This window comes from Pristis pectinata, chromosome 10 (assembly GCF_009764475.1).
Source record: "Pristis pectinata isolate sPriPec2 chromosome 10, sPriPec2.1.pri, whole genome shotgun sequence".
Classification (NCBI taxonomy): Eukaryota; Metazoa; Chordata; class Chondrichthyes; order Rhinopristiformes; family Pristidae; genus Pristis; species Pristis pectinata.
In genome coordinates, this window is record NC_067414.1 from 39,163,543 (window position 1) to 39,189,480 (window position 25,938).

The following is a 25,938-nucleotide window of genomic DNA, read 5'->3' on the forward strand; positions in this document are numbered from 1 at the left end:
GCGGGGGAGGAGGGGAGAGCAGATCCGCTGGGGGATGAGTCAAAGGTAAGGAGGAAAAAAGCGGGGTAGAAAAAGAGGCTAGGGAAGGGAAGAAAAGAGGCATAGTTGGGGTTGGTGTGGGGGGAGGTGATTGTGGGGATGACTTAAAGTGGGAGAATTCAATGTTCATGCCGTTAGGCTGCAAGGTTCCAAGACGGAAAATGAGGTGCTGTTCCTCCAGTTGGTGCTTGGAATTCTCCTGGCAATGGAGGAGGTCGAGGAATGACATATCTGTGATGGAGTGGGAGGGGGAGTTGAAGTGACTGGCAACGGGGAGGTGCAGGTCGCAGTTAAGGATGGAAAGAGCAAACTTTGCCAACCATATTTGCAAATATATTGCAAACAACATTCTACCGATTATTCTTGGATGTTCCCTTGTTGCCTCACTTCCAGAATCAGAATCAGGTTTATTATCACTGACATATGTCGTGAAACTTGTTGTTTTGTGGCAGCAGTACAGTGAAAGACATAAAGATTACTCTAAGTTACAAAAATAAATAAATAGTGCAGAAGAGAAATAACAAGGTAGTGTTTATGGGTTCATGAACCATTCAGAAATCTGATGGTGGGGGGGAGGAAGTTGTCCCTAAAACATTGAGTATGGGTCTTCAGGTTCCTGTACCTCCTCCCTGATGGTAGTAACGTGAAGAGGGTATGTCCCGGATGGTGAGGGTCCTTAATGATGGATGCTGCCTTCTTGAGGCACCAACTCTTGAAGATGTCCTCAATGGCGGGGAGGGTTGTGCCGTGATGAAGCTGGCTGAGTCTACAACCCACTTCAGCCTCTTTCAGTCCTGCACATTGGAGCTTCCACACCAGGTGGTGATGCAACCAGTCAGAATGCTCTCCACCGTACATCTGTAGAAATTTACAGGAGTCTTTGTTGACATGCCAAATCTCTGCAAACTCCTAATGAAGTAGAGCCACTGGTGTGCCTTCTTTGAGATTGCAACAATGTGTTGGGCCCAAGGTAGATCCTCCAGGATATTGATGACCCAGAACGTGAAGCTGCTCACCCTTTCCCCTGGTGACCCCTCAATGAAGACTGATGTGTATTCTCCTGACTTCCCCTTCCTGAAGTCCATAATCAATTCCTCCGTCTTGCTGATGTTGAGTTTGTTGTTGTGGCACCATTCCAACTAGCCGATCTATCTCACACCTGTAAGCCTCCTCAGCACCATCTGAGATTCTGCCAACAACAGTGGTGTCATCCCCGAATTTACAGATGGTGTTTGAGCTGTGCCTAGCCACACAGTCATGAGTGCTGAGACAGTAGAGCAATGGGCTAAGCATGCATCCTTGAGGTGCGCCTGTGTTGGTTGTCAGCGAGGAGGAGATGTTACTACTGATCCGCACTGACTGTGGGCTCCTGACAAGGAAGTCGAGGATCCAGTTGCAGAAGGAGATACAGAGGCCCAGGTTCCTCTGTATTGTTGATTAGTACTGAGGGGATGATGGTGTTGAACCCCAAGTACTTTGGCTGGGCTTCTCTTCCTACATGTTGCTACCCCAGTGACTGCAGTATGGCTTTTCAGTGAAGGGTGCTCGCTTTTAATGGAGGAGGCTGCAGATTACTTTGCAGAAGCATTTCAGGTAGCTCTGGATCTAGATGTTCCAGTACAGAGGACTGCTGGTTGTGGTAGCTAACCAACTGCAAGGGTGGAAGTCAAATGCAGTCATACCAGGAGACAACAATAGACTTGGCTTCCGTGAAGCAGCTGCCACATTTCAATGCTCCTGGTGATCTGCCGGAGGAGGGACTTGATTGGCTGCAACATCCCACAAGTTCCTTTTAACATTGGAATTCCCACCCATGATGTCAGCAGGATGCTTGCATGGCAGGAGTCTAAGCCTTCACTGCAGTCCCAATGCACTGAAGATGCAATGGAAGTTGGCTGTTGGATGATACTTTACAGTTGGATCCACAAGGATGTGAACAGAGCTGAACACTTCATGCATTCTAGAAAGAGAGAGCTTATAAACTACACCCAAAGCTTTGTGTCATCCACTTTGACAGTGAATACAGTCTCCCTGGAGGCCTCCCAATGGATTGTGCATTTCATTTTCCACAATGCTGCTTGACTGGCTGAGTTCTTCCAGCATTTCTGTTTTTATTTCACTTTGTATGTTCATTTACCTTTTCTGTGACCTGCTTCATTATATTTGGTATTGTTTTTTTTATAGTGTGGCAGTTACAGAGAAAGTGCAGTGCAAGTAGACAAATAAAATGCAAGGGCCATGATGAGTAGAGTGGGAGATCAAGAGTTCATCTTTTAGCATGTGAGAGATCCACTCAAGAGTCTGATAACAGTGGGATGGCAGCTGTCCTTGGAGCCTGGTGGAAGATACTCTCAAGCTTTTGTATCTTCTGCTCAACTTCACATCCGAATTATCTGAAGCAGAAATGTGCGATGTTGCCATCTAGTGAGCTGGCATCTTTGTCCCCTGCCCTGGCTGCAAGCCACTCCACCCATGTGGAGATCCAAGCTCTGTACTGTTAGTGTCTGCGTCAGTTTACCTGCATCATTACTCACTTTTTGCTGTTCCTCCATAAGATAAGATATCTTTATTAGTCACATGTGCATCGAAACACACAGTGAAATACATCTTTTTGCGTAGTGTTCTGGGGGCAGCCCGCAATTGTCGCCACGCTTCCGGCGCCAACATAGCATACCCACAACTTCCTAACCTGTATGTCTTTGGAATGTGGGAGGAAACCGGAGCATCCAGAGGAAACCTACGCAGACACGGGGAGAACGTACAAACTCCTTACAGACAGTGGCCGGCTTTGAATCCGCGTCGCTGGTGCTGTAAAGCGTTACGCTAACCGTTACACTACTGTAGCTGGGTGTAATTTGTGGGTATTTGAGGTTAACATTGTGGGGAAAAGTTAGTAGCTGCAGTTCATTAATCAGAGTAGTGTGTAGCTTGAAGGGAAGTGGGAAACGTGAAGGAAGATTAGTGGTGAGGATATTGTCTCCAATGGTTTCATATTGCTGCTAGGCAGAGCCTCAGCAAAGGTTATCCAAATGGTCAGACCAGCTCCTCCACTGGGTAGTTAGGCCACATGGGCACATTGTTCCTTCCATTTCACTTCTGTGGTTTCTAATTGTGTGCTCCCTTATCCTGCAGGAGAGAAGGAAATGTCAGTGAGCATTGTACAGTCTGCTTTGATGTTCTGGCTACATCATGGTTGAATATTTGGCAATGCATGCATGCTTTGAGTTACGCATGTTACCCTTGCAGCACAGCTAGTGTACCAGGGTATGACGAAGTATCTATTTATTGGAAATGGGGACTGACTGTTGGTTGGTGAGCGGCCTTTTATTCTTGTGGTGCTCTTTGTTGGAATAGGGACTTAAGGTTCACTGATCTTGACCATCCATGTGAGGCTATTGAACAACTTTCAGCACTATATCTAGTCCACAGGCTAGTGATTACACAGACGTCTGTTCCAAGTATTTTCTGAATGTGTGTTGGATAAGTTTCCTGCTTCGTTTGGAAATAATGAAACACTCTCCTACTTAATATTCCTAGCACCAAGGTCTCTAATGCAGCTTCTGAGAATGTTAGATCCAGTGCTTTCCCATTTTATGGTAATCCTCACTGCTTCCAAGGCCAGAATTCACTTCCTGCACGACTGCTAGTTCCTGCTTTATGTATATTGTACCAGCCCTTAAAATGTGAAAGTTAGCTTCAGGGCAGCACAGCACAAACCACTCAGAATATTGACCCTGCTGATTAGTTAAGAATCAACAACAAGGTATGAATGCTGACTAGGTGTGCAGCCCACATGGTGTTGCCATCTTGCTTATGTTTCAATGAAAAGCTACAGGTTAATTTTGCATTACAGTCCTACAACTAATTTTGAGGACTGTTGATTTTAGTTTCCAGTACTTTTCAAAATATTATTTATTTAGTACTATGGATTCACATTGAGTTTGGTTATTGAATGAATGTTTGCAAGACATCTGATGTAGAAATTTACAACATTATTGTCTATTTACAAGAAGAAGCTATTAGCCCAATGTGTTACTAGGGAAAATATTTCTAAATTTTTCAAGATTCACTTGTAAGTTATTTTTAAGGTAAAAATAGGCATGGCAAAAGTACAATACATCTTCAGCTTGGTGTTTGGGATGATTCCTCTTTGTTCCCACAACTTCAGTTTTCCAAAAGCAGAGCTGGCTTTTGCTATCCTGTTGTTGACTTTATCGTCAGTGTTGACTGATCTTGAGAGAGTGCTGCCAAGGTGTCTGAACTTGTCCACTACCAAAAGCCTCTGACCATTCATAGGAATGTTTGGTTCTGTTTGTGTGTGTGTGTGTGTGTGTGTGTGTGTGTGTGTGTGTGTGTGTGTGTGTGAACGTGCGCGCGCACGTGTTGGGGGGGTGTTGTTTGATGCAGGTTGGAGCATAATTTCTGTTTTCTTTGTGCTAATTATGAGGCCAAGGTTGTCACAGGCACTGGCAAATTTGTAAAAACTTTCCTGCATATCAGCTTCTCAGCTTGCATTGAGTTCTCAGCAAAGTTGGTTTCTCATACTTTGGTTTTGGCTGGGAGTCTCCCTAGGTTAAAAAGAGCACCATCAGTCCTGTATTGTCTTTATCAGGGTAAGCATCAGGCAGCATTGCAGACAACATCAAACTAAACAGTGTGGCGGCAAACATACAGCCTTAAGAGACATGGACGTTGTACAGTAGACATGCCAGACAGCTTAACCACTTCCACATGACCTGTCTGAGCAGAATACTTCACATCAAGTAGCAATTCAAGATTCCAGACACATAGATTCTGTCCTATACAAACCTCCCCAGCATCAACACATTGCTGAAAGAATCATAGATCAGGTGGGCAGGACGTGTCAGAAGAATGATGACAGAATACCAAAGCAGCAACTTTATCAAGAGCTGACTGAGGGCAAATGGTCATGTGGTGGACAGAAAAAGAGATTCAAAGACTCTCAGAACATCCCTTAAGAGTTTCAACATTGACACATATCACTGGGAACAACACTGGATCGTCCTGTTTTAGCATACCAGCATTAAAAGCTGTGCTCACTCATACGAGGAAACTAGAAAAGAGGAAGCAAAGAGGAAAGGAGAGTCTTTAAAATCAAGAACCACTGATGCTACAGCATCCCTACACCTCTGTCACCTGTGTGAAAGGAACTTTAAGCCCAGAATGGTCTAATCAGCCATCTCTGTACACATCGCAACGCTTTAGACTAAACGTCATGATCTTGACAACAAGTGATGAACAATAAATTTTTGAGATAGAGAAGTCAGTTTTAATTTTGTAACATGGATATAAAATGATATACTATCACAACCCTCTGGATCAACAAAACAAAGACTGAAGGGTGTGTAATGAAAACTGTACTGATAATCATTTTACACAATTGCTGTGTTACCACTCAATGATAAAAAATGCATACGTAGAACAAAAAAACTGAACTAAACTTGAAGTTTGCATCATTGAACTATGTAGCTAATTGGAGTTAATAACGTTTAAGCACTTAACAGATAATGTGCTCCCACTGATATTTCTATTGATTTTTCTGTGGGTAGCAATGGGCTATTTGTTTTGCACTTTTGACACAAGTAGCTTCTGTGACTGTCAGCTCAGTTGTTCCCAGGTGGGCAGACGTTATCTTTTGGTCAGATATTGAAATGAACCTCAAAGCTAAAGCCTTGTCATAATACATGGAAAGAATTTCTCAATGTTTATCAAAGGAAGACCCCACCATCATCCAAAATTTTATTTTCCAGCTTGCTAATCCACTGCTGCTGACAAAATGTGGATTCTTTCAATGCGTTTGAATGTTTGGTTTGTGTGTGCAGCCACTGATTGAAATACCTTCACTTTCTGGCTGATGCTACTTTTAGAAAGGCGCCTCATTCAACTGCTGAGAACTTCATTAGTATCTTGCAACAGAAACTAAGTAGCAGAGAGCCATGAAGTAACAGGCCTGAGGCAGAGTCATGGATCCCCTTGTAGATTTTGTTATCTGGCTTTGCACAAGAAACATGCTTAATTATTATTCTTGTGTATTCTAAGTTGCAAAGATTACTTGATTCATTCCCAAAAGACTGACTTGCTCATTCAACTGGCACAATTTAGTACAACCCAAATGAGAAATTAATTATCCAATAAGCTAGGACAGACCACAGTTTGAGAGATTTTTGTTTCACTGCTGCTGCTTTACTTCAAGTTCCAGGAGAGCAGCAACTTTAAACCAATTTTCCCAATGCCAAGAATATTCCACTGGCCTTCCCAACAACAAGGTGACATGATTTGGCTGCGTGGCTTCCTAGAGAAATTCAACATAATGTATTCCAACAGGCCAATTGAAGATAAGCAACAATTCCTTTATGGAGCGGTAAACAATCCGCTGGAGGAACTCAGCAGGTCAAGCAGCATCTGTGGGTGGAAGGGAATTGTCGACATTTCGGATTGAAACCTTGCATCGGGACTCCATGCGGGATTGCAGTCCTGAGGCAGTGTTTTGGCCCAAAGCGTCAACAGTTCCTTTCCCTCCACAGATGCTGTTTGACCCACTGCCTTCCTCCAGCAGATTATTTGTTGCTCCAGATTCTAGCATCTGCAGTTTCTTGTGTCTCCTATTCCTTTTGGGGTCTGGATTGTAGACAGGGGCTGGTTATTGAGGGCCATTAGCTCATTCTGTTAGGTCAAGTGTCGGGGCACACTGTTTCTGAGAGGACCTTCTATGCTAGTTTTTTATGAACGATAAGACTGATGTAACTTTACAAGCTTGATGTGCCCTCTATGCTTTTAATGGAAATGCTGTCCCTACACTTTGAGATTGGGCAAAGATGCCATTCAAGATATGGATTCTGCTCTGTTGCACTTTCAACAGCAGAGTTTATGGAATTATGTCTACTTTGCATTTTTCATTGCTCCACAATTTTATATTAGCTAGAATTTGCATATTAGTTTTCTCAATCTCCCAGTCTAACTAATAAGAACCTTGGAGAGAAGTATTAATTTATATCATTTATTCATAGTTTCTACTGATATTCTGCTCAAAAAAAAGGGCAGGAGAATTGGGACTCACATTCTCCACTGTAACTGGAAAACCAAATGCAGGCATCAAAAAGTAGATGACATGAGTCATCAGAAGTTATGTCTTCAAAAAAAATAACCAGTTAAAAGCTGAGAAGTTTTTTTTGAGTTCATTCTGAGTTCTCAGATTTAGTTAGATAAAGAACAGCACAACTGTGTTATGTGAGATTTATGTTACTCACATTACATTCAATTCCATTTTAGACAGAACCTAAAAGTGACAAAACCTATTGAATCACGTTACCTGGTTTTAAGCAGAGCAGACTACTTTATTGTTTAAAATTATTTTGTGAAAAGGGTTGAAATTAACCCTTTGCAGACTTAGTTCTAGGAGTTGAAATATAATCTTGTCTACAGAAATACTGTAGCGATGGGCTATGCACTGAGCTAGAAATAATGACACACAGTCTGTAGGTTGCACTCAAGACTGGTTTATTCAGAACTTTGCCGCGCTGGCTTTAAGCAGACAAGTTCCCGCCCTCTCCGGGTGGCAAAGACGTCAGAGGTGCATCACAAAAACCTCTTCCCGCGTGCGGGCTTTCTCCCCTCGCTGGTGAAGAAGAAGGCCCAGCGCCATTTTGTGGCTTGCCTGTCTGCCAACGCGCGCGCCTTTTTCTGAGCTGGTTTGCCTGCGTCGAAAGTGGGTCGCCACAATACCGCATTTTATTTAGATAACATTCCTGTGTATGCTATTTTAAATAGTTAATGGTTTGGCAAACTTAAAATTTTAAGTGCAAGTTGTTACTTATAATACATTATGACAACATACCCTTCCTCCATGTTCTATTTCTGAGATAGTCCTTGGGATGGAAGATGACCTGCTTCCCATGGTATGTAGGTTCTGAAGCAACTAATGAAGCCAATGTGGGAATCATAGACTCACCACAAATGGGGCAGTAGTGCCTGATGGTACAGACAGGTGGTGCACTCTTTCCTGTATTCACCCCTAGCTTCCATGCACTACCAATGCATGGATGTGAAGTTCTCAGTGCCACCCTGAATGTTCCTTCTCCACTTGGAGTGGCCAGAAGCCAGGGATCTCCAGAAGTTGGTTGGTTTGTTGCAATTTTTCAAGGGGCTTTTGAGAACATCCTTGAACCTCTGTTCATTTGGTAACCACTTCTCATGACAAAGCTTGGAATGCAGTAATCTACTGTCAGGCATTGGAGCAATATGATTTATTGAATGGACCACCTTAGTACTGTGGATATTGCTCTCGGAGAAGATGCTGATATTGTTTTGCTTATCTTTCCAGTGGATTTTGAGGATTTTGCAGAGGTGGTGGAATCCTCCAAATCCACCAAAAAGGATAAGCGGATCAATTGGATATCAATCCAATACCTTCTGCTGCATACTTTAGAGAGTTCAAGTCCCAAAAGCAGATAGAAGGGAAGAAATCACTTGTGCCCAGTAAGACTATGAGTTTTGTGCTGGGATGGAGGTCTTAATTTTCAAATACACTTATCTTCAGTCAGCCAGAGGTTTTGCTAGTGCACTGAAAATGAAGGTGAACTTCATTATCAGTGTCTGCCTTTACTGAAGGTGGCTCCTGAAATATGGGAAGAAACCACTTCTTGCCAGGGTCTTGCCGTGAGTCTTTAATGTCAGAGGGCAGTGTGATACAACAGGGGGAGTTTACTTCCCCAGCGAGATAACACTGTAAAACAAAAACCAAGAGGAAGTTTGCAGAAGACCTTTGTTTTGCAGATGTTGAACGTTAGCTCCATCCTCTTGTGTGTTTGAATGAATCAGCTTCCGAACATGTGCAAATGCAAATATTGTCTATGGATTGCAGCTTGACTGTGAGGTTGGGGTGACCATGTGAGCACTGGGCTCAACAACATTTACCAACTTTTTTGTGTTTGAAAAGAATTTTTGTTTCATATTTCTGTTCTGTTGGAAATAAATATTTTAGTAGTTTTAGCCTGATAAAGCTTCATGTTGTGCATAATACCCACCAATTTGAAAACACATAGCATAGAACAAATTACAGGAAGTAGAGCAAGTACTGCTTAGGGTCACGTATATTAGCAAAAGTGCAGTGCTTAATGGGTTGCAGCCATCCAAAGTGTTGAAAGTTCAGTTTTTGTTGTTTAGAAGAACCAATTGTAACACTCACCAATAAACTCCAACTTTATTGGCATATTTGTTACATCAGAACTGATAGCAGGCGTGGTTTAGGTGTTGGGTGCCAGAATACAACTGGTCAAAGCACAGTGCACCATGAACCTGTTCCACTACAATGCAAGTTGGAAGCCTCCCTTCAATATGAAAAGGACACTCAAGCAGCATATCAGATGTGGAATGCTTATTTGCATGGAGTGCATGGGTGGCACTTCACAAGTGGAGAAAAGCCATTCATTAGGCAGTACTTCTCTAACATTTGGCCCCTGAGCCCCTTGGTGCTCCACCATGCCTGGACTATGTGCTGAAATATTTCATTGAACTAAGAATAATAATTATAAAGTACCTTGTATTAACAGGTCAATGCAAATGCAGGTAACTCTATGAAATAGAACATGCATTGGAAGTACTCAGCATGTGAGCAACATATACGAATAGAGAAAATCATTTTAACATCTTTGGTAAATGACCTTTCATCAGAACATTGACTTGAAGTGTTAACTCTGTTTCTCTCTCCATAGATACAGCTTGACTTAGTAAATATTTCCAGCATTACATTTCTTTTATTTCAGATTTCTGCCAAACCCAATATTTTGCTTTTGGAGACTTTTGAAGTCACACAAACTTTGTAAGATTATGGCCATGTGACAAAGGTCAGAATTACTAATTTTTAGTGTTAACGATTAGTGACTGAAACTTAAAGTACACCGATGCAGTTTCAGAAGATTTGAAGCCTCTCTTGAAAACATTTGAATGATGAGCTCGCAGACTGGCTTCAAGTATACAAGGTGGACCAAACTTCAGAAACTGCAGATCAGGTTACTCCAAGGCTTTGAAAATTCACTTGTGCAAAACTGTAATATAAATTGTATTGACTTCCATTTGATTTTCAATTGGAAATCTTGTGTTTCTTTTAGGAAGTACAACTCAATAGGAACTGATTGAATCCCTAGTCCATACAGTTGGTTTAATGTTCACTTTTATAAAATGTGATCAATTACTGTAATGGAATCAAGCAAAGGTGATTTCTTTTTCCCTCATGACAGGCAAGATGATCCTCTCTGTTATCAGTATATCCATTTAACATGTTAGCACTGATAGAGCATGCAAACAGTCACATTTTGGCCAGTATGTTTTAATCTTGAATGACACAATTTATCATTGCAAAATACTTTTAGTACTGCCACAGTGGTGACTGACCTACAACCACCAACGCTTCACCCTGATTCACCTACATAAACCAATGATTACATTTCAAAAGTAATTCATTGCTTGTGAAGCTCTTTGAGACATTTCAGAGGGCCATGATGAAGTGTTATAGAAATGCAAGTCTTTCATTTTCCCATTCATTCCAGTTCAAAAGGCTCAACCAAGACATGAATCAAATTTTGATCATTGCATTGTTGGGTGTTTTTTACAGTTTGGGTTGCACATTGTATGAAAATTTCACTGTTGCTTTTAAGTCCTAACTTCCTGACTGGGAGCTTCCAGTATGGAATAGCACCTCACATGGAGCACTGCTTGGAAAATTACTAGCCCTTAGATCAGAGTCAGATTTATTATCACTGACATATGACATGAAATTTGTTGTTTTGTGACAGCAGTACAGTGCAAAGACACAAAAATCTATAAATTACAAAAATAAATAGTGCAAAAAAAAAAGGAATAATGAGGTAGTGTTCATTGGTTCATGGATTGTTCAGAGATCTGATGGCAGAGGGAAAGATGCTGTTCCTGAATTATTAAGTTTGGGTCTTCGGGCTCCTGTACCTTCTCCTTGATGGCAGTAACAAGAAGAGGACATGTCCCCAATGGTGAGGGTCCTTAATGATGGATGCTGCCACCTTATTTTCGTTCGTTGAAATTTCAGAAAAAATTATGTTCTTTGGACTCGCATTTTCCCAAGCAGGGCTCCCAATGAGAATGCCTCTCATGTTGAGAGAGTCCAGCTGAAAACCTTTGTCACAGTGCAGATGGCTTTGTGATGCTTTGGTTGTGCTATATACATGTTAGGATGAGGTATACTGCAGGAAATTGACATCTAACCAGCAACTGGATCATCTGGCATTCTCTGTGATATGGCAAGATTCCGTAGTGAAACCAGCACGTGGGCTCAAAGCAATATTGCAAATCCCAAGGGTGGCCTTTTAATAATGTATTCCTACCGGGGCCCAGGCAGAGTGCATTTCCTAAATGTATTAACCTTTAATAGAGGGCCTGGGGTTGCCAATACAATTTCTAATGTCTCAGTAGTCATAGATGGTTTTGTGGAGACAGGTGGTTTAGGAAAAGTATAACAATTAAACCATTTTCTGCTACAATGACTTGCTCAGTTACCTGTCAATGTGTTTCTCCGCTCGACTGACTCCTGTTGAATCTGTGAAGATGTTAAAATGATGACTGAAGTCCTGATTTAAATGCATGCAAAATACCTCACATGCAATGGCATATTTAAAATGTTGGACAAGTGGTTTTGCTGTGGGTTAGGGCAAATAAACCCTTGATCAACATTGTCAGGTTTAGGTCTCTGTATTTACAGACGGGTTCTAGGATTCTGGTTTATCATTTGTAAAACGTATGATCATTACAGATGCACAGGAGGCTCCACTATATGTACGATGCTGGTTTCCAATTCGTCACATAGATAAATGAAAAAAATATCTAGATTGCTGCACTTCCTTAACATTGGCATCTTGAGAATTCACGATTTTAATCACATTGCATTGGTCATATCTTCAGCCTTTAAGCTCTGGAGTCCTTCCCTAAACCATTCTGTCTTGCTATCTCTCCATATTAAAGATACTCCTGAAAATCTACATTGAATAAACTACTATTTATCTGAATTGATATCTCCTTTTGAGGCTGGGTATCAAATTTTGTTTGTCAGAACCTCTGTGAAGGACCTTGACATAGTTTGCCGTTAGGTGCACTGTAGTCTTGAATACTCTCTAAACTGCAAGTTCATGGTAATGGCATCCTGAATACCCATATTTAAACCATTTATATATAAATCATTATGAAATTTAAAAGTTGACATTAGATGAACAATTTTTTGTTTGCTCCTATGATTTTGTTTGGACTTCATGTAATGGTTACAAATATCATAATAAGAACTGAGTAGAGAAATCCCTGTTGTAGAACACTGAATTCTAAACAAAATATAAGAAGGTAAAATAAACTTAAATTTAGAAAGCAGAGAGAAATACACTGGGGTCATTTTCAATCTTGTCTGCGTAAGATCCCAACAGAATCCATCACCAGGCCTATGTCAAATCCATCCTACGTTCTGCCAGCTAAATAAAACCTATTATACACAACATAATCAAGAATGATTCTGGACAAATTCTCTGATTTGATGCTAAAAACGGGAGCTCCTGTCTTTCTCCCCTTTCACAGCAGCTCTTATTTTGATCAAACAGTCAAAGATACTATTACTCTTTCATATTCACATTAGTAATCTTTAGTATCTCTCTGCATTCCACCTTTCATGTTTTGGAAACCAGTTAGAATTTGCTTTTTTTTAATAAAAAAAAGACTTGAAACTGTCATTTTAGAAGCAAGGAAAATCTTTTCATCTTGTCTTCACAAGCCAGTGCTTTGAGTGTCAATGGCCAATAGTTTCTAGTTGTTGAGCTACTGACATTGCTCTCTGAAGACAATTACTTCCTCACATCAATTAGTGGCCAGACATGAAAACTATTTTCTCACATGAGGTGGCTGCTGTGCCAATCTCTGTTTAGTGTTCCAGACTAAGTATACTGAAAGGACCCTACAGGAGTATGCCAAGCTGTTTTTCAACCCAAAGGGTTGCTAATGGGATCCTTTGGATTTTCTGATGAGGGAAACACTTAAATTAATTGGTATTAAATTGTCAAGTCAACATTGAATTCTCTTTGTTTTTTCACTTTACTTTTGGCTGCCTGTGTTAACAGCCCTGTAATTGATGTGAACAAGTGAATAAGTAGTCAGCAGCAAGTATTTCAATTACAGCAAGGAGTCTCTGTCATTGCCACCTCGCCTACAGCATAGGAAATGAACTTAAAATGCATTATAGGTCGTCAGGTCATGAATCTTCGGGAGAAAATTGGCAGCTGTCACCAAGAACGGATGACAGTAGTTGCAGCAACGGAGATTAAATGAGCAACCCATGAGGATGCTCCAGTCTCAGGAGAGATGAAGGTGGTGGGGAGGTGGGAGGGTGTTGGGGAGGTTGTGTAGTAATCTAGGAGTAATTTCAAACCTCTCGTACCCATAGGATATGATTTTTATAACTGAAACAGATGGTTATTGTTTACTTCAATGGAAGCTAAAGGGAGAGAAAATTAAAACATTAGCATCAAATAATTGATGAGGAGAAATGAATCTTAATACTCATCACCCCCAAAGCACTCTCTTTGAAAGGCATTGGTATGAAATCGTATCAAAGGGTGTTTTTTTGTCTATGGACATCCCACACTTGACAGAGTTTTCAGACTTTTTTTTATTGGAAATAGAGTTTAAGAGACTCAAAGAAACTTAAGAAAGAAGCCTTAGGTTTTTTCCAGCAAGGCAAAAGTTCTTGATTTATGTTGTGGCAGTACACCTCTCGAACTATATCTATTCCAGTTCTCCACAAAGCTTGTTCCCAGATGAACAGCTAACATTGTTACAGAATTTTATTTTGTCATTAAATACACCTCTACCAGAATTCATTAAAAATAATCCTGTATATGGTGTATGCTGTCCTTTGATTTGGGCAGAATGGGCAAATGATGGTCAAAGTTCACATGAAAGCCTAGATTTTAAATAATGGAATAATATTATACTATTTATTTTGTAAATTAAAACAATTTAATAATTTAAAGAATAATTTATTAGCTTTTTATTTTGCTTTTCCCCTTTTGCTCGATTCTTCTCTGAACATATTCTGTTAAATGCTACTCTTTGAATAGTATTTGTAACTGAACATGTGAACAATTTACTATAAACTTTGCCAGGTTTAATTGTACAGCATTTTATTATAATTCATTCACATTAAACATCTGGTATAACATAGCACAAAATTAGTTATTTAATTAGTACAATATCTAGTTTTATTTATTGAAATAATTGCGTCTGTACCTGGAAGAAGGTTGGTGAATGATTTTATTACCAATACCTAGATAAATTTGAATTGAAGGCCAAGATGCAATTTTAGAAAGGCTTTCTGTTTAAAAAAAATTCTCTTGTTCTAACCCATTTTATGAAATATTTAAATGGGTCTGAAATTCCATGTAGTTTTCTCATTCCTGCTGTGACTTCAAGGGGAGGTGACCATTGCCACTTCCTCTGCAGGCTTTGCTGATTTCCCATGAGAGGAATCCTCTTGCAGTTTTCAAGCCTCTTACCTAGTGCACACAAATACAGGTTCCTTTTAAGAAATATCCACATGGGGATACAGGGTGAAGTCGATGTCACCTTTTTACACTGCCATCCCCAAACTAGTTTGAACCACACTTTTCCAGGGTGTTGTAGGCGATGATGCACATTTCTCATCTGCCACAGAAATGTTTCTGTTATGATTGTAATTATTTTAGAAAGTTAGGAAAGTATTATTAGAATGAGCAGAAAAGATAAATGACTGTTGGGCACTTTTGAGATGCAGATTTATTTATGCAGAGAGAAAAAACATATTTCAGAGCAACAATCCTTTCCTCTCTTCTTTACTATAACAATAATCTGCAGGTATTTTTGCTGCCTGAATTTAAATAAATTTACATAATTTTCTCTCAAAACAAATCATTGTTATTTTGTATTGTGCTGAACGAAACCATCTTCCCGTATTTGCACTTTAATTTAAATTTCTATTATGGCTATAAACATTAACGGGCTCTGATTTGAATATTTATAAGATCCCAAATGAAAATAATAGGAAGTGTTTTAATGAAACTGCAGAGATATGCGACTGATTGCTTTTGACATTTGATTTCAGTCTTGGAGGGAGTTTGTCTAATGCTTATTGACATTACTTGTCCAAATAGCTCCCTCACAGGTTAGCGGTGTAATGAAGGATAGAGTGCAGCAGAGGACTGTCAATCTCTCCTGGAAGGAACCAGAGCATCCCAATGGAGTCATCACAGAATACGAAATCAAGTACTATGAAAAGGTGAGAGCTGCACAAGCATGCAAATACCTGCATCCACCCTCCACTGATCCTTCATTACCCACAAATCAAAACATCTAAATCTAGTTTCAACAAAGCAATGTTTTAGTTTTGTTCAGAGAGTAGTATTTTATTAGATAGCTCTTGGGTTGCCTTTGACCAGCAACCTCCTCCTGATGATGAAAGCAAACTAATCTCACCTTTCTCTTCACTGGGTTTAAATCATGTAATATGGGAGTCTTTTCACCGGGGGACTACAGTGATTCAAGAGGGCGGTTCACTATCATCTTCACCACCACAATTAGAAATGGGCAATAAATGTTGGCCTTGCCAATGACATCCATCTCCCATAAATTAAAATGATGTTAATGAAGCCAGTGGCTGAACCATTTACGTACCAAAGAAGGTCCTAAAGCTGGTTTCTCGCGTGTGAAATATTAGCTGACCTCAGCCAGCGTATTGGCTTCATACAAAATTATTAAGGGCAGTTTCCAATCTCCAATTGCTTTTGTGTCATCTCTGCTGAAATCTGTATGTTTAGATAATGTATCAGGATAGTATTCCCCTTATGTTTAAGTAAGCAATGGTGATACGTGAAAGGTGGCCATTGACTGAAGTACCCGGGAAGATCAGATGCAATGCACTTTCCACTGTAAATTCCTTACCAAGGGGAGGTGCTCAATCACTTGTCTTCATCTTAAACTAAATGTTCGTATTTATTGTTCAGAGTGAAAATGCCATTCCCAGCATGTAGGAGAAGATAGAAATAAATGGCAAAAATCATCTTCCATTGCCAATCAAAAGTTAAAGTTGTAGAGTGAACTTTTGCAGTGGAATGGCTATTCTGAATGTAAATAATGTGTTACAGACTGGAAAGGGACATTATCATGGTGACAATTCAACCCTTTATGACCCACAGTGAATTTCAAAGGTTGTGACTGATGCAGAATGTTGTATGATTACCCGTGCGTGTTGACTTTAAATTTAAGGTTGATTGGATGGAAAATAGGTAATTAAGAAGTGAGCAGTAGGGACATGAGATGAAGTTCTAAAGGGACATGTAAGTCAAGAGGGAATCCATTGTGGGAAAGGTGCTGGCTTTGTTCAGGCTGATAGGATTAAAATCCAAGTGGTACCTGAGAGCTAGACTGTGGAAGCAAGGTAATGGAAAACAGGGAATGATGTACTGTGCTGAATGAGGGAGGAAAGGCAAAACACAATTGTTGCCATCAAAGAGGGTGTAGTCAGTGATATTGTCTGCTGATGACCACTGGAAAAAAAATAGATTCACAGTGATGAGCTGGCACTGAGTAGTAAGATCTTAGGGAGAAAAAAACCTTCAACTGGAAAGCTTGAGCAGTTATTGGGAAAGGTATGGGCCATTTGTGTTTGAGAGATAATGGCAGCTTTGAAAAGCAAGAAAATGACTTGGTTGTGATATCTGCAGGCTTTGGACTATGGAATGTTTGTCAATTGTATTTCGCAATTGTGTCAGAAGTAGGTTTGGAGGAGGTGTATCTAATGAGGTCTTGTGGAATAGAGCAAGGGGAAAAACGCTGCATAGTAATAGGATATTTAGTTCAACTAAGGGGAAGCTTGGTGAAAAATATCATGGACCAAGGAGGAAATGAAGAAATCTGATATAATATAGTATCATTTAGAAGTTTCTCATATGGTGCTAGACTTAAGGATGGAGTAAGAGGGGGCATGGATTGTCATTAATTTTGGATTGTATTGTATGTAAAAATGTGTTTGAAAAGAGATAAATGAGTTGGTTCTGAATGTGATCTAGCCTACCCTATGTTGTTGTGCAGCAGTTGGGTTTGTCTGTAAGCCTCAGATATGAGGACAGGAGAATGATAACTATTCCAGGAGAACAGGATGCTTGGCTGAGCTTAATAGAATCACTGGAGAATTTGGAACAAAGGAAGCATTCATTCAGGTCAAAGGAAGTAGGAAAATATCACAAACCGGGCACTAAAAAAAACTTGAAAAATTGGATGATAGTGTCTCTGCATTTTGCAAAACATTTTCCTTTGTTTTCAATCAGAAACAAAAAAAGTAATGGTGACACCCATTCTCGTACACCGGTAATGAGCAAATCCCCATGCTATTGCTGTAAAATTAGGTTCTTCCAGTTTAATATATTACACGTAGACACTGGGATTTGCATGCTTTATGCCCATTCAGATTTCTATGCTTTCTCTTGCGTTCTGGGATTTTTCATTTGTTCCTCCCAATCGCCTCATTGCGCCCCAGTATTACACGGAGGACAAAAGAGGTGAGCAGTGGTTCCTGATGTGTAAATGCAGGATGTGGCATTTTTCGTCCACTATAAAGAATCATTGCTGTCACAATGCCACTGTTGAATTCCGCACTATCTGGGAATTCACCCATTATCAGGTAGAGGACCCACAATGTGCTGGCACTCTATTGGTTCTTTGCCTCTTCTTGCAACAGAAATATTATCACTAATCAACTAGACCACAGAAGATCTCCAGGGCTGAAAGCAGTGTGGCCTGATGGCCATTATAATGGAAAGGAAGTCGTAGTCATAATAGAATGACTGGTAAGGCAGTATCAGTGTAACATAATCGTGGCCCCAAACATTGACGTTAACTAATCAGATTAAGATCACAGGTAGTTCTCGATATACCAATAACAAAACCCCAGAGAGTAATTCACTGGGCAGCAAAACACTGCTCACACTCCCTCCACAGCAGTAAATGACTTCTCAATGCTAAGTGGAAAATATTCACTTTGAAGTTTGTTTTGCTGTGCAGATAAAGTGATAAAAATGAATTAGTGCTGGAACAAGATACTGGAGCCAAAATCTGCACGTTAAGCAGAGACTATTTGAAGGCTGAGTTCTTCCTTTTGAGAGATTTAATCTGAACAAAGATGAAAGTATTAAAATAATAGACTGAAATAAGCTTTAAAAAGCCTCTTTTAACAAGATGGGATATGACTAGATAGAATATAATAGGTTCCCACGGGTAAGTTTCAAGACTATAATTTAATCACGAGGTTCAGGTGATGTCATAAGCTGCATGATCGAAGCTCTAGTGGTTTGTGGATATTATTTGAATCCTTCAATTGAATAAACAGCCATTAACTCATTCCTGGATATGTCATTTACCATGATACATACAAGAAAAATAGCTTTTGGGAAATAAAATGTTAATTTCGATAACATAGGGTCGGAAATTCCGGTACACTCTAAAGAATGCAAAACTGTGAGTGAGGTGGGCACAGCACTGGGAGAGCTGTTGCAAACTTCAGTTCCATACTTCTGAGTTGAAAATGTTGTCACCTGGTATTGTGATCTGAGGTTGGGTTTGGTGGATTGGGTTCCACCAGTATCGATGCTTGGGGGGGGGGGGGGGGTGGGGGGGTGGAAGGAGTCTCAGGAGCTAGTGCTGACGGTTGGGCGTGGGGTGCAAATCAGAGGGAGCCTGGCACTGATAGAAACATAAGCATATCAGGAAATCAGGCCTGGGACTGAGGGGAAATTGCAGCAAAATTGTGCTGGGAAGACCAGGTAGTCCTGCATGGAAAACAGTTCAGGGGTATCTGTGCTTTTCTCACTACTAAGTGCTTTGTCAAAATTTCAGCATTTACTTATTTCAAAATGATGTAGAAATGGTCAATGTCACATTTCACTCTGGCAAAAAGAAATTGATTTTCAATTGTAATTGAATTACTAAGCAATAATTACTTTAAATACTCCCTCCCACTTCTTAATCTCACTGCAGCCTATAATATAATTTTTTTTTCCAGAATCTAAAAGATCGCACTTACTCCACAGTAAAATCTACCTCAACATCAACTACCATTAATAACCTGAAACCAGGCACAGCCTATATATTCCAGATCCGAGCCTTTACCACTGCTGGCTATGGAAACTACAGCCCCAGGCTAGAAGTCTTAACCCTAGAGGAGAGTACAGGTAAGAGTCCTGAACATAGCTCTTCTGCATTGTAAGGCAAAAGAAAGGTGCTCAAAGCAGATTAAGTCTGATTCGTGCCTTTTGCAAAACAAAAACAGATGCGAGGTATCCCATGCTGTTCTCCATGGACGGCCCAAGAATAATTATGGCAGAGGCCCAGGAGTTGATCATCTGACAGATTTATTTGCTAGTTAGTTTCCCACAGCAGTAAAGAATCATCAAGTGAAGGGAAAATATCTGCCTTGAGAATACAGTGTAATAAATAAGTAAGTAATGCACTCTTCTGCGCCAGCCTGCATCTTGCCACAGTGTTGATAACCAGTGCATTGTGGAATTACAGATGTTGATGACAAGCTTCTTTTCATTGAAGGTGTAGTTTCATGTCTGTCCCCTCCATCACCCCCAAGGCTAAATGCATTTATGGGGATAATGGGGGGTGAGGGGGGGAAAACTGAGCAGTTTGCTGAATGAGATACTACAGCTGCATATATTGGCACAGTTGGCTTTGCAAGTCCTATGCCATGGTGTGAGATACTTAATATATAATGTTTCAAGACCTACTTCTGTTGGCTCTTTGTCATAACGTATGTCTATGAATATTGGGTAAAAATAGAACTAGCATGATCTATAAGATGGCTTTACATCAACCATACTGTCCTCACAAAGGAATAAATCAGTACATTATGTAAACCCAGTTCTTAATGACATGTGAAGTGCAAAGAGGTTAACAAATGCAGCAGAATGGTAAAATTCACTAAGGTTTTTTTTTAACCAAGGACGATGTTTTTACAGCGCTTTTTGTACCACAAGGAAGTAAACCAAATCTCATTACATGAGGTCATTTAATCAGCTCTAAATATCTCGTCATCTCAAGTCTGATTCCATAGATTCCTTTGAAGGTTGATTCTTTTGCCCTGTGGTTAGTTTAATTTTTTGGCTGTGGCTTTGATATTTTAAGCACGTGCCTCCACAAGCAGTCATCACCCAACAGCTATTTAAAAGATGGCTTGATTTTAATGAATAATAAACATGACTTAATGCATACTGTTCAATTTATTTTTTGGATATGTGCTGGCATAAACTGACTGCTGCATGATAATGCTTTTCTATTCTGTTTTTATATATTTATAGATTTGCTGCACATGGACTATTACCTGCACCAACAGGTGCTCTTGTACATTCTGTGGGCACACAGACTGAAAATGCCATTATATTCTAGTACACACAGCATTGTATACATATTATTTGTGTTGATATGTTACCATATACCAATAATGCTATTATATATTAACTTTCTGTCATAGAATCATGCAGCATGGAAAAGACCATTCAGCCCATCACATCCACGCTGAACAATGGGCACCCTTTTGTATTAATTCCATCTTCCAGCACTTGACCTATAGCCTTCTATGTCTAGGCAATTCAAGTGCTCGTCTAGACACTGCTTCCACCACTCTCTCAGGCAGTGTATTCCATGTACTTTGCCACCCTCTGGGTGAAAAAGGTCCCCCTCAGAACCCTTGTAAATCCCTTGCCTCGTATCCTAAATCTATGTCCTTTAAGTTTTATCCCTTATTTATGTCCCTTCTTAACCTTGTCCACTCCAGGGAAAACAGACTTAGCTTCTCCAGTCTCTCCTCATAACAGAAACACTTCATCCCAGTAACATCCTGGTTAATCTCTTCTGCATTCTCTCCACTGCCATCACATCCTTCCTGTTATGTGCTGACCAGACTGCACATAGTACTCCAGCTGAGGTCTGACCGATGTTTTGTCAAGTTGGGGCATAACCTCCCTGCTGTCATATTCAATGCCCCAACTGATTAAGGCCCATATCCCATATGCCTTCTTAATCATGTTATCTACCCATGTTGCCACCTTCAAAGATCCTTGGACTTGTACACCAAGGTCCCCCTGTTCCTCACTACTCTCTAAGACCCTAACATTCATGGTGTATGTCCTAGCCTCGTTAGTACTCCCAAAACGCATCACCTCACACTTCTCAGGATTAAATTCCATCTGCCATTTCTCAGCCTATTTCACCAACACATTGATATCACCCTGTAGCCTGACTACCCTCCATACTATCAACAACTCCACCAATCTTTGTGTCACTTACGAACTTACTGATTATACCTCCTAAATCCACATCCAAATTATTCATGTATATTGCAAACAACAAGAGTCCCAGCACCGATCCCTGTGGAACACCATGAATCACATGTGTGCAATCACAAAAACAACCCTGAACCATCAGCCTCTGTCTGCTATTGGCAAACCACTTTTGGATCCAATTTACCAACTTGCCCTTGATCCCATGGGCCCTCACCTTTTGGACCAGTCTCCCATTTGGGACCTCGTCCTAGGCTTTACTGAAGTCCATATAAACCAAATCTACTACATTGCCCTCATCAATGCTCTCTGTTACCTCTTCCAAAAATTCAGTCAGATTGGCCAGAAGAATCTTCCCTTGATAAAGCCATGCTGGCTACCTTTGATTCGTCCCTGCCTTTCCAAGTGGTCATTATTCCTCTCCCTCAGAATTGCTTTCCAATAATCCATATTACTGATGTTAGGCTCACAGGTCTGTAATTACCAGGCTCTTTCCTGCCGTTTTTCTTTAAATGGGGAGGGCACATTAGCCATCCTCTAGTCATCTGGTACATAACTTGTCACCAACAAAGATTTAAAAATCTCAGCCAGAGCCCCAGTAATCTCTTCCCTTTTTTTATATACAAAATAAACCTTATTCATAATAAAAGACAAACAATATACAATTACAAAACAGTGCAAACCTTTACATTCTTGTACAGATCATACATTAGTCTTACCTTTTTATGTAGAAAACAGCACCGATGCCACATGTGTGGCTCTAGTAATCTCTTCCCTTACCTGCCATTGCAGGCTGGGATAAATCACATCCAACCCTGGGGATTTATCCTCTTTTAAGCCTGCTAAGGCATTGAGCACCTCCTCTTTATTTATGATGACTTGAACTAGAATTTCCATAGAACCATAGAACAATACAGGCCCTTCGGTCTACAATGTTGTGCCGACCTTTAAACCACGCCTAAGACTATCTAACCCTTTTCTCCCACATATCCCTCTATTTTAAATTCCTCCATATACTTATCTAACGATTACTTGAACTTCACCAACATATCAGCCTCCACCACCACCCCAGGCAGCGCATTCCATGCACCAACCACTCTCTGGGTGAAAAACCTCCCTCTGATATCTCCCTTGAACTTCCCACCCATTACCTTAAAGCCATGCCATCTTATATTGAGAATTAGAGCCTCGGGAAAGAGGCGCTGGCTGTCCACTCTATCTATTCCTCTTAATATTTTGTATACCTCTATCATGTCTCCCCTCATCCTCCTCCTCTCCAACGAGTAAAGCCCTAACTCCTTTAGTCTCTCCTCATAATCCATATTCTCTAATCCAGGCAGCATCCTGGTAAATCTCCCCTGCACCCTTTCCAACGCTTCCACATCTTTCCTATAATGTGGCGACCAGAATTGGACACAGTACTCCAAGTGTGGTCTAACCAGAGTTTTGTAGAGCTGCATCATTACCTCGCGGCTCTTAAACTCGATCCCATGACTTATGGAAAGCTAACATCCTATAAGCTTTCTTAACTACCCTATCCACCTGTGAGGCAACTTTCAGTGATCTGTGGATATGAACCCTCAGATCCCTCTGCTCCTCCACACTCCCCAGAATCCTGCCATTAACCTTGTACTCTGCCTTGGAGTTAGTCCTTCCAAAGTGTATCACCTCACACTTCTCCAGTTTGAACTCCATCTGCCACTTCTCAGCCCAGCTCTGCATCCTATCAATATCCCCCTGTAAGCTTCGACAGCCCTCCACACTATCCACAACACCACCAACCTTCGTGTCGTCTGCGAACTTGCCAACCCACCCTTCCACCCCCTCATCCAAGTCATTAATAAATATCATGAAAAGTAGAGGTCCCAGAACCGATCCCTGTGGGAGACCACTAGTCACAGCCCTCCAATCTGAATGCACTCCCTCCACCACAACCCTCTGCTTTCTACAGGCAAGCCAATTCCAAATCCACACAGCCAAGCCTCCCTGGATCCCTTGGCCTCTGACCTTCTGAAGAAGCCTACCATGTGGAACCTTGTCAAACACCTTACTAAAATCCATGTAGACCACATCTACTGCACTACCCTCATCAACCTTCCTGGTCACCTCCTCAAAGAACCCTATCAGGCTTGTGAGGCAAGATCTTCCCTTCACAAAGCCATGCTGGCTGTCCCTAATTAGTCCATGATTCTCTAAATGCTCATAGATCCTATCTCTTAGAATCCTTTCTAACAGCTTGCCCACCACAGACGGTAAGACTCACTGGTCTGTAATTCCCTGGACTATCCCTACTACCTTTTTCAAATAAGGGGACAACATTTGCCACCCTCCAATCTTCTGGTACCATTCCCGTGGACAACGAGGACTCAAATATCCTAGCCAAAGGTTCAGCAATCTCCTCCCTAGCCTCGCGAAGCAGCCTGGGGAATATTCTGTCAGGCCCCGGGGACTTATCTGTCCTAATGTTTTCTAACAGCTTCAACACATCCTCTCTCTTGATATCTGCATACTCTAGAACATTAACCTTACCAACACTGTCCTCAGCGTCATCAAGACCCCCCCTCCTTGGTGAATACTGAAGAGAAGTATTCACTGAGAGCCTCACCCACTTCCACAGCCTCCAGGCACATCTTCCCACCTTTGCCTCTAATTGGACCTACCTTTACTCTCGACATCCTTCTGCTCTTCACGTACGAGAAAAAAGCCTTGGGATTCTCCTTAACCCTACTCGCCAAAGCCTTTTCATGTCCCCTTCTTGCTCTCCTCAGCCCCTTCTTAAGTTCCTTCCTTGCTACTCTATATTCCTCACGAGCCCTATCTGATCCTTGCTGCTTACACCTTATGTATGCTGCCGCCTTCTTCCTAACTAGTTGTTCCACCTCTCTTGTCACCCATGGTTCCTTCACCCTGCCATTCTTTTTCTGCCTTATCGGGACAAATTTATCCCTAACATCCTGCAAGAGATCCCTGAACATCAACCACATCTCCGTAGTACATTTCCCTTCAAAAATGTCATTGCAATTTACAATCTTAAGTTCTCGCCTTATAGCCTCATAATTTGCTTTTCCCCAATTAAATATCTTCCCGTCCTCTTTGCTCCTATCCTTGTCCATGACAATGCTAAAGGTTAGGGAGCTAATGCTCACCCACAGAGAGATCTGTCACCTGACCCGGTTCATTACCTAATACTAGATCTAATATGGCATTCCCTCTCATCGGTCTGTCAACATTCAACATACTGTGACAGGAATCCATCCTGGACACACTTAACAATCTCTGCCCCATCTAAACCTTTGGTACTAAGCAGGTGTCAATCAATATTTGGGAAGTTGAAGTCTCCCATGATGACAACCCTGTTATTCTTGCACCTTTCCAAAATCTCCCTCCCAATCGGCTCCTCAGTATCCCCGCTGCTACCGGGGGGCCTATAGAATACTCCCAGTAGAGTAACTGCTCCTTTCTTGTTCCTAACTTCCACCCATACTGACTCTAGAGAGGATCCTTCTACATTGTCTACCCTTTCTGCAGCTGTAATAGTATCCCTGACCAGTATCGCCACCCCTCCTCCTCTTCTCCCCCCCTCCCTATCCCTTTTAAAATTTCACCTTTACTTTTGCTGAATCCTTCCGACTACAAAGTCTATTTCCTTTGTGAATACCAAAGAAAAGTGTTCATTTAGGAGCTCACCTGTACCTTTTGGCTTCATGCACAGATTGCCACCTGCTTTTCTTTATGGGCCCAACTCTTTCTCTGGTTATTCTTTTGCCCTTAATATACTTATAAAATGCTTTTGTATTTTAACTGTGCTGAAGAATGCATGGTGACAATGTTCTTTTATAATTATTGGGTTATATTTCTTAAAATCATTGCTAAATTGCAAATTATGTATTTATATTTAACCAATTTTATACATTGTTAGAGTTATTATCTTTAGCACTTGACTGTTGTATTAGGTCTGGTAATGATGCTGCTAATGTTGTTACATGATGCGTAGTGATATTTTTAGTATACACGGGGTGTGTTGGATGATGTACATCAAAAACATTGAAATGTAGTCTGTCCAGCATAGTAGTACTTAATTGACTACATTTTACATTATCCATTGACAGTCCTTTAATATATTTGTCATATTTCTGGATACAGACTGGTAGCACAACTGCATATTGTCTGTGCTTATAGGATGTTCGCTGTGCGGTTGTATGCAAATGCCAATTTGGTTTCCTGCAATTAGATCGTTATCATTTGATAAATTTGCTTTTGTCGCATCACATTCATTGAACAATGTGTTTCTGATAACCACAAGGATCCAGGAATAATGTCTATAGTGTTTTGCAATATTTAATGTGAATAAAGTATCACCAAAGATGAAGAAATGATTTCAAGGTCATTGAATCTTTTAGGATTCTAAAACAGTCGCATCAACAACAGAACACATGATGATTACATTGATATTAATTAATCTACATTTATTTCACTGATAGAAGTACATTTCAAAGCTAATAAGAAA

At 40.8% G+C, this 25,938-nt stretch overlaps 1 protein-coding gene across 9 annotated transcripts in view; it reads left to right on the plus strand.

Moving 5' to 3' along the window:
* epha7 (eph receptor A7) overlaps positions 1-25,938 on the plus strand; it is a 231,012-nt gene that overhangs the window by 166,078 nt on the left and 38,996 nt on the right. For 8 of the 9 annotated variants that reach the window (XM_052024278.1, XM_052024281.1, XM_052024282.1 and 5 more), the window contains exons 6-7: positions 15,249-15,373; positions 19,151-19,319. The exons of the other annotated variant lie outside the window; for it this stretch is intronic. In XM_052024278.1, coding sequence (XP_051880238.1) covers positions 15,249-15,373; positions 19,151-19,319 — 294 coding nt within the window. The remainder of the gene's footprint in view (positions 1-15,248; positions 15,374-19,150; positions 19,320-25,938) is intronic. 9 annotated transcript variants of the gene reach the window in all.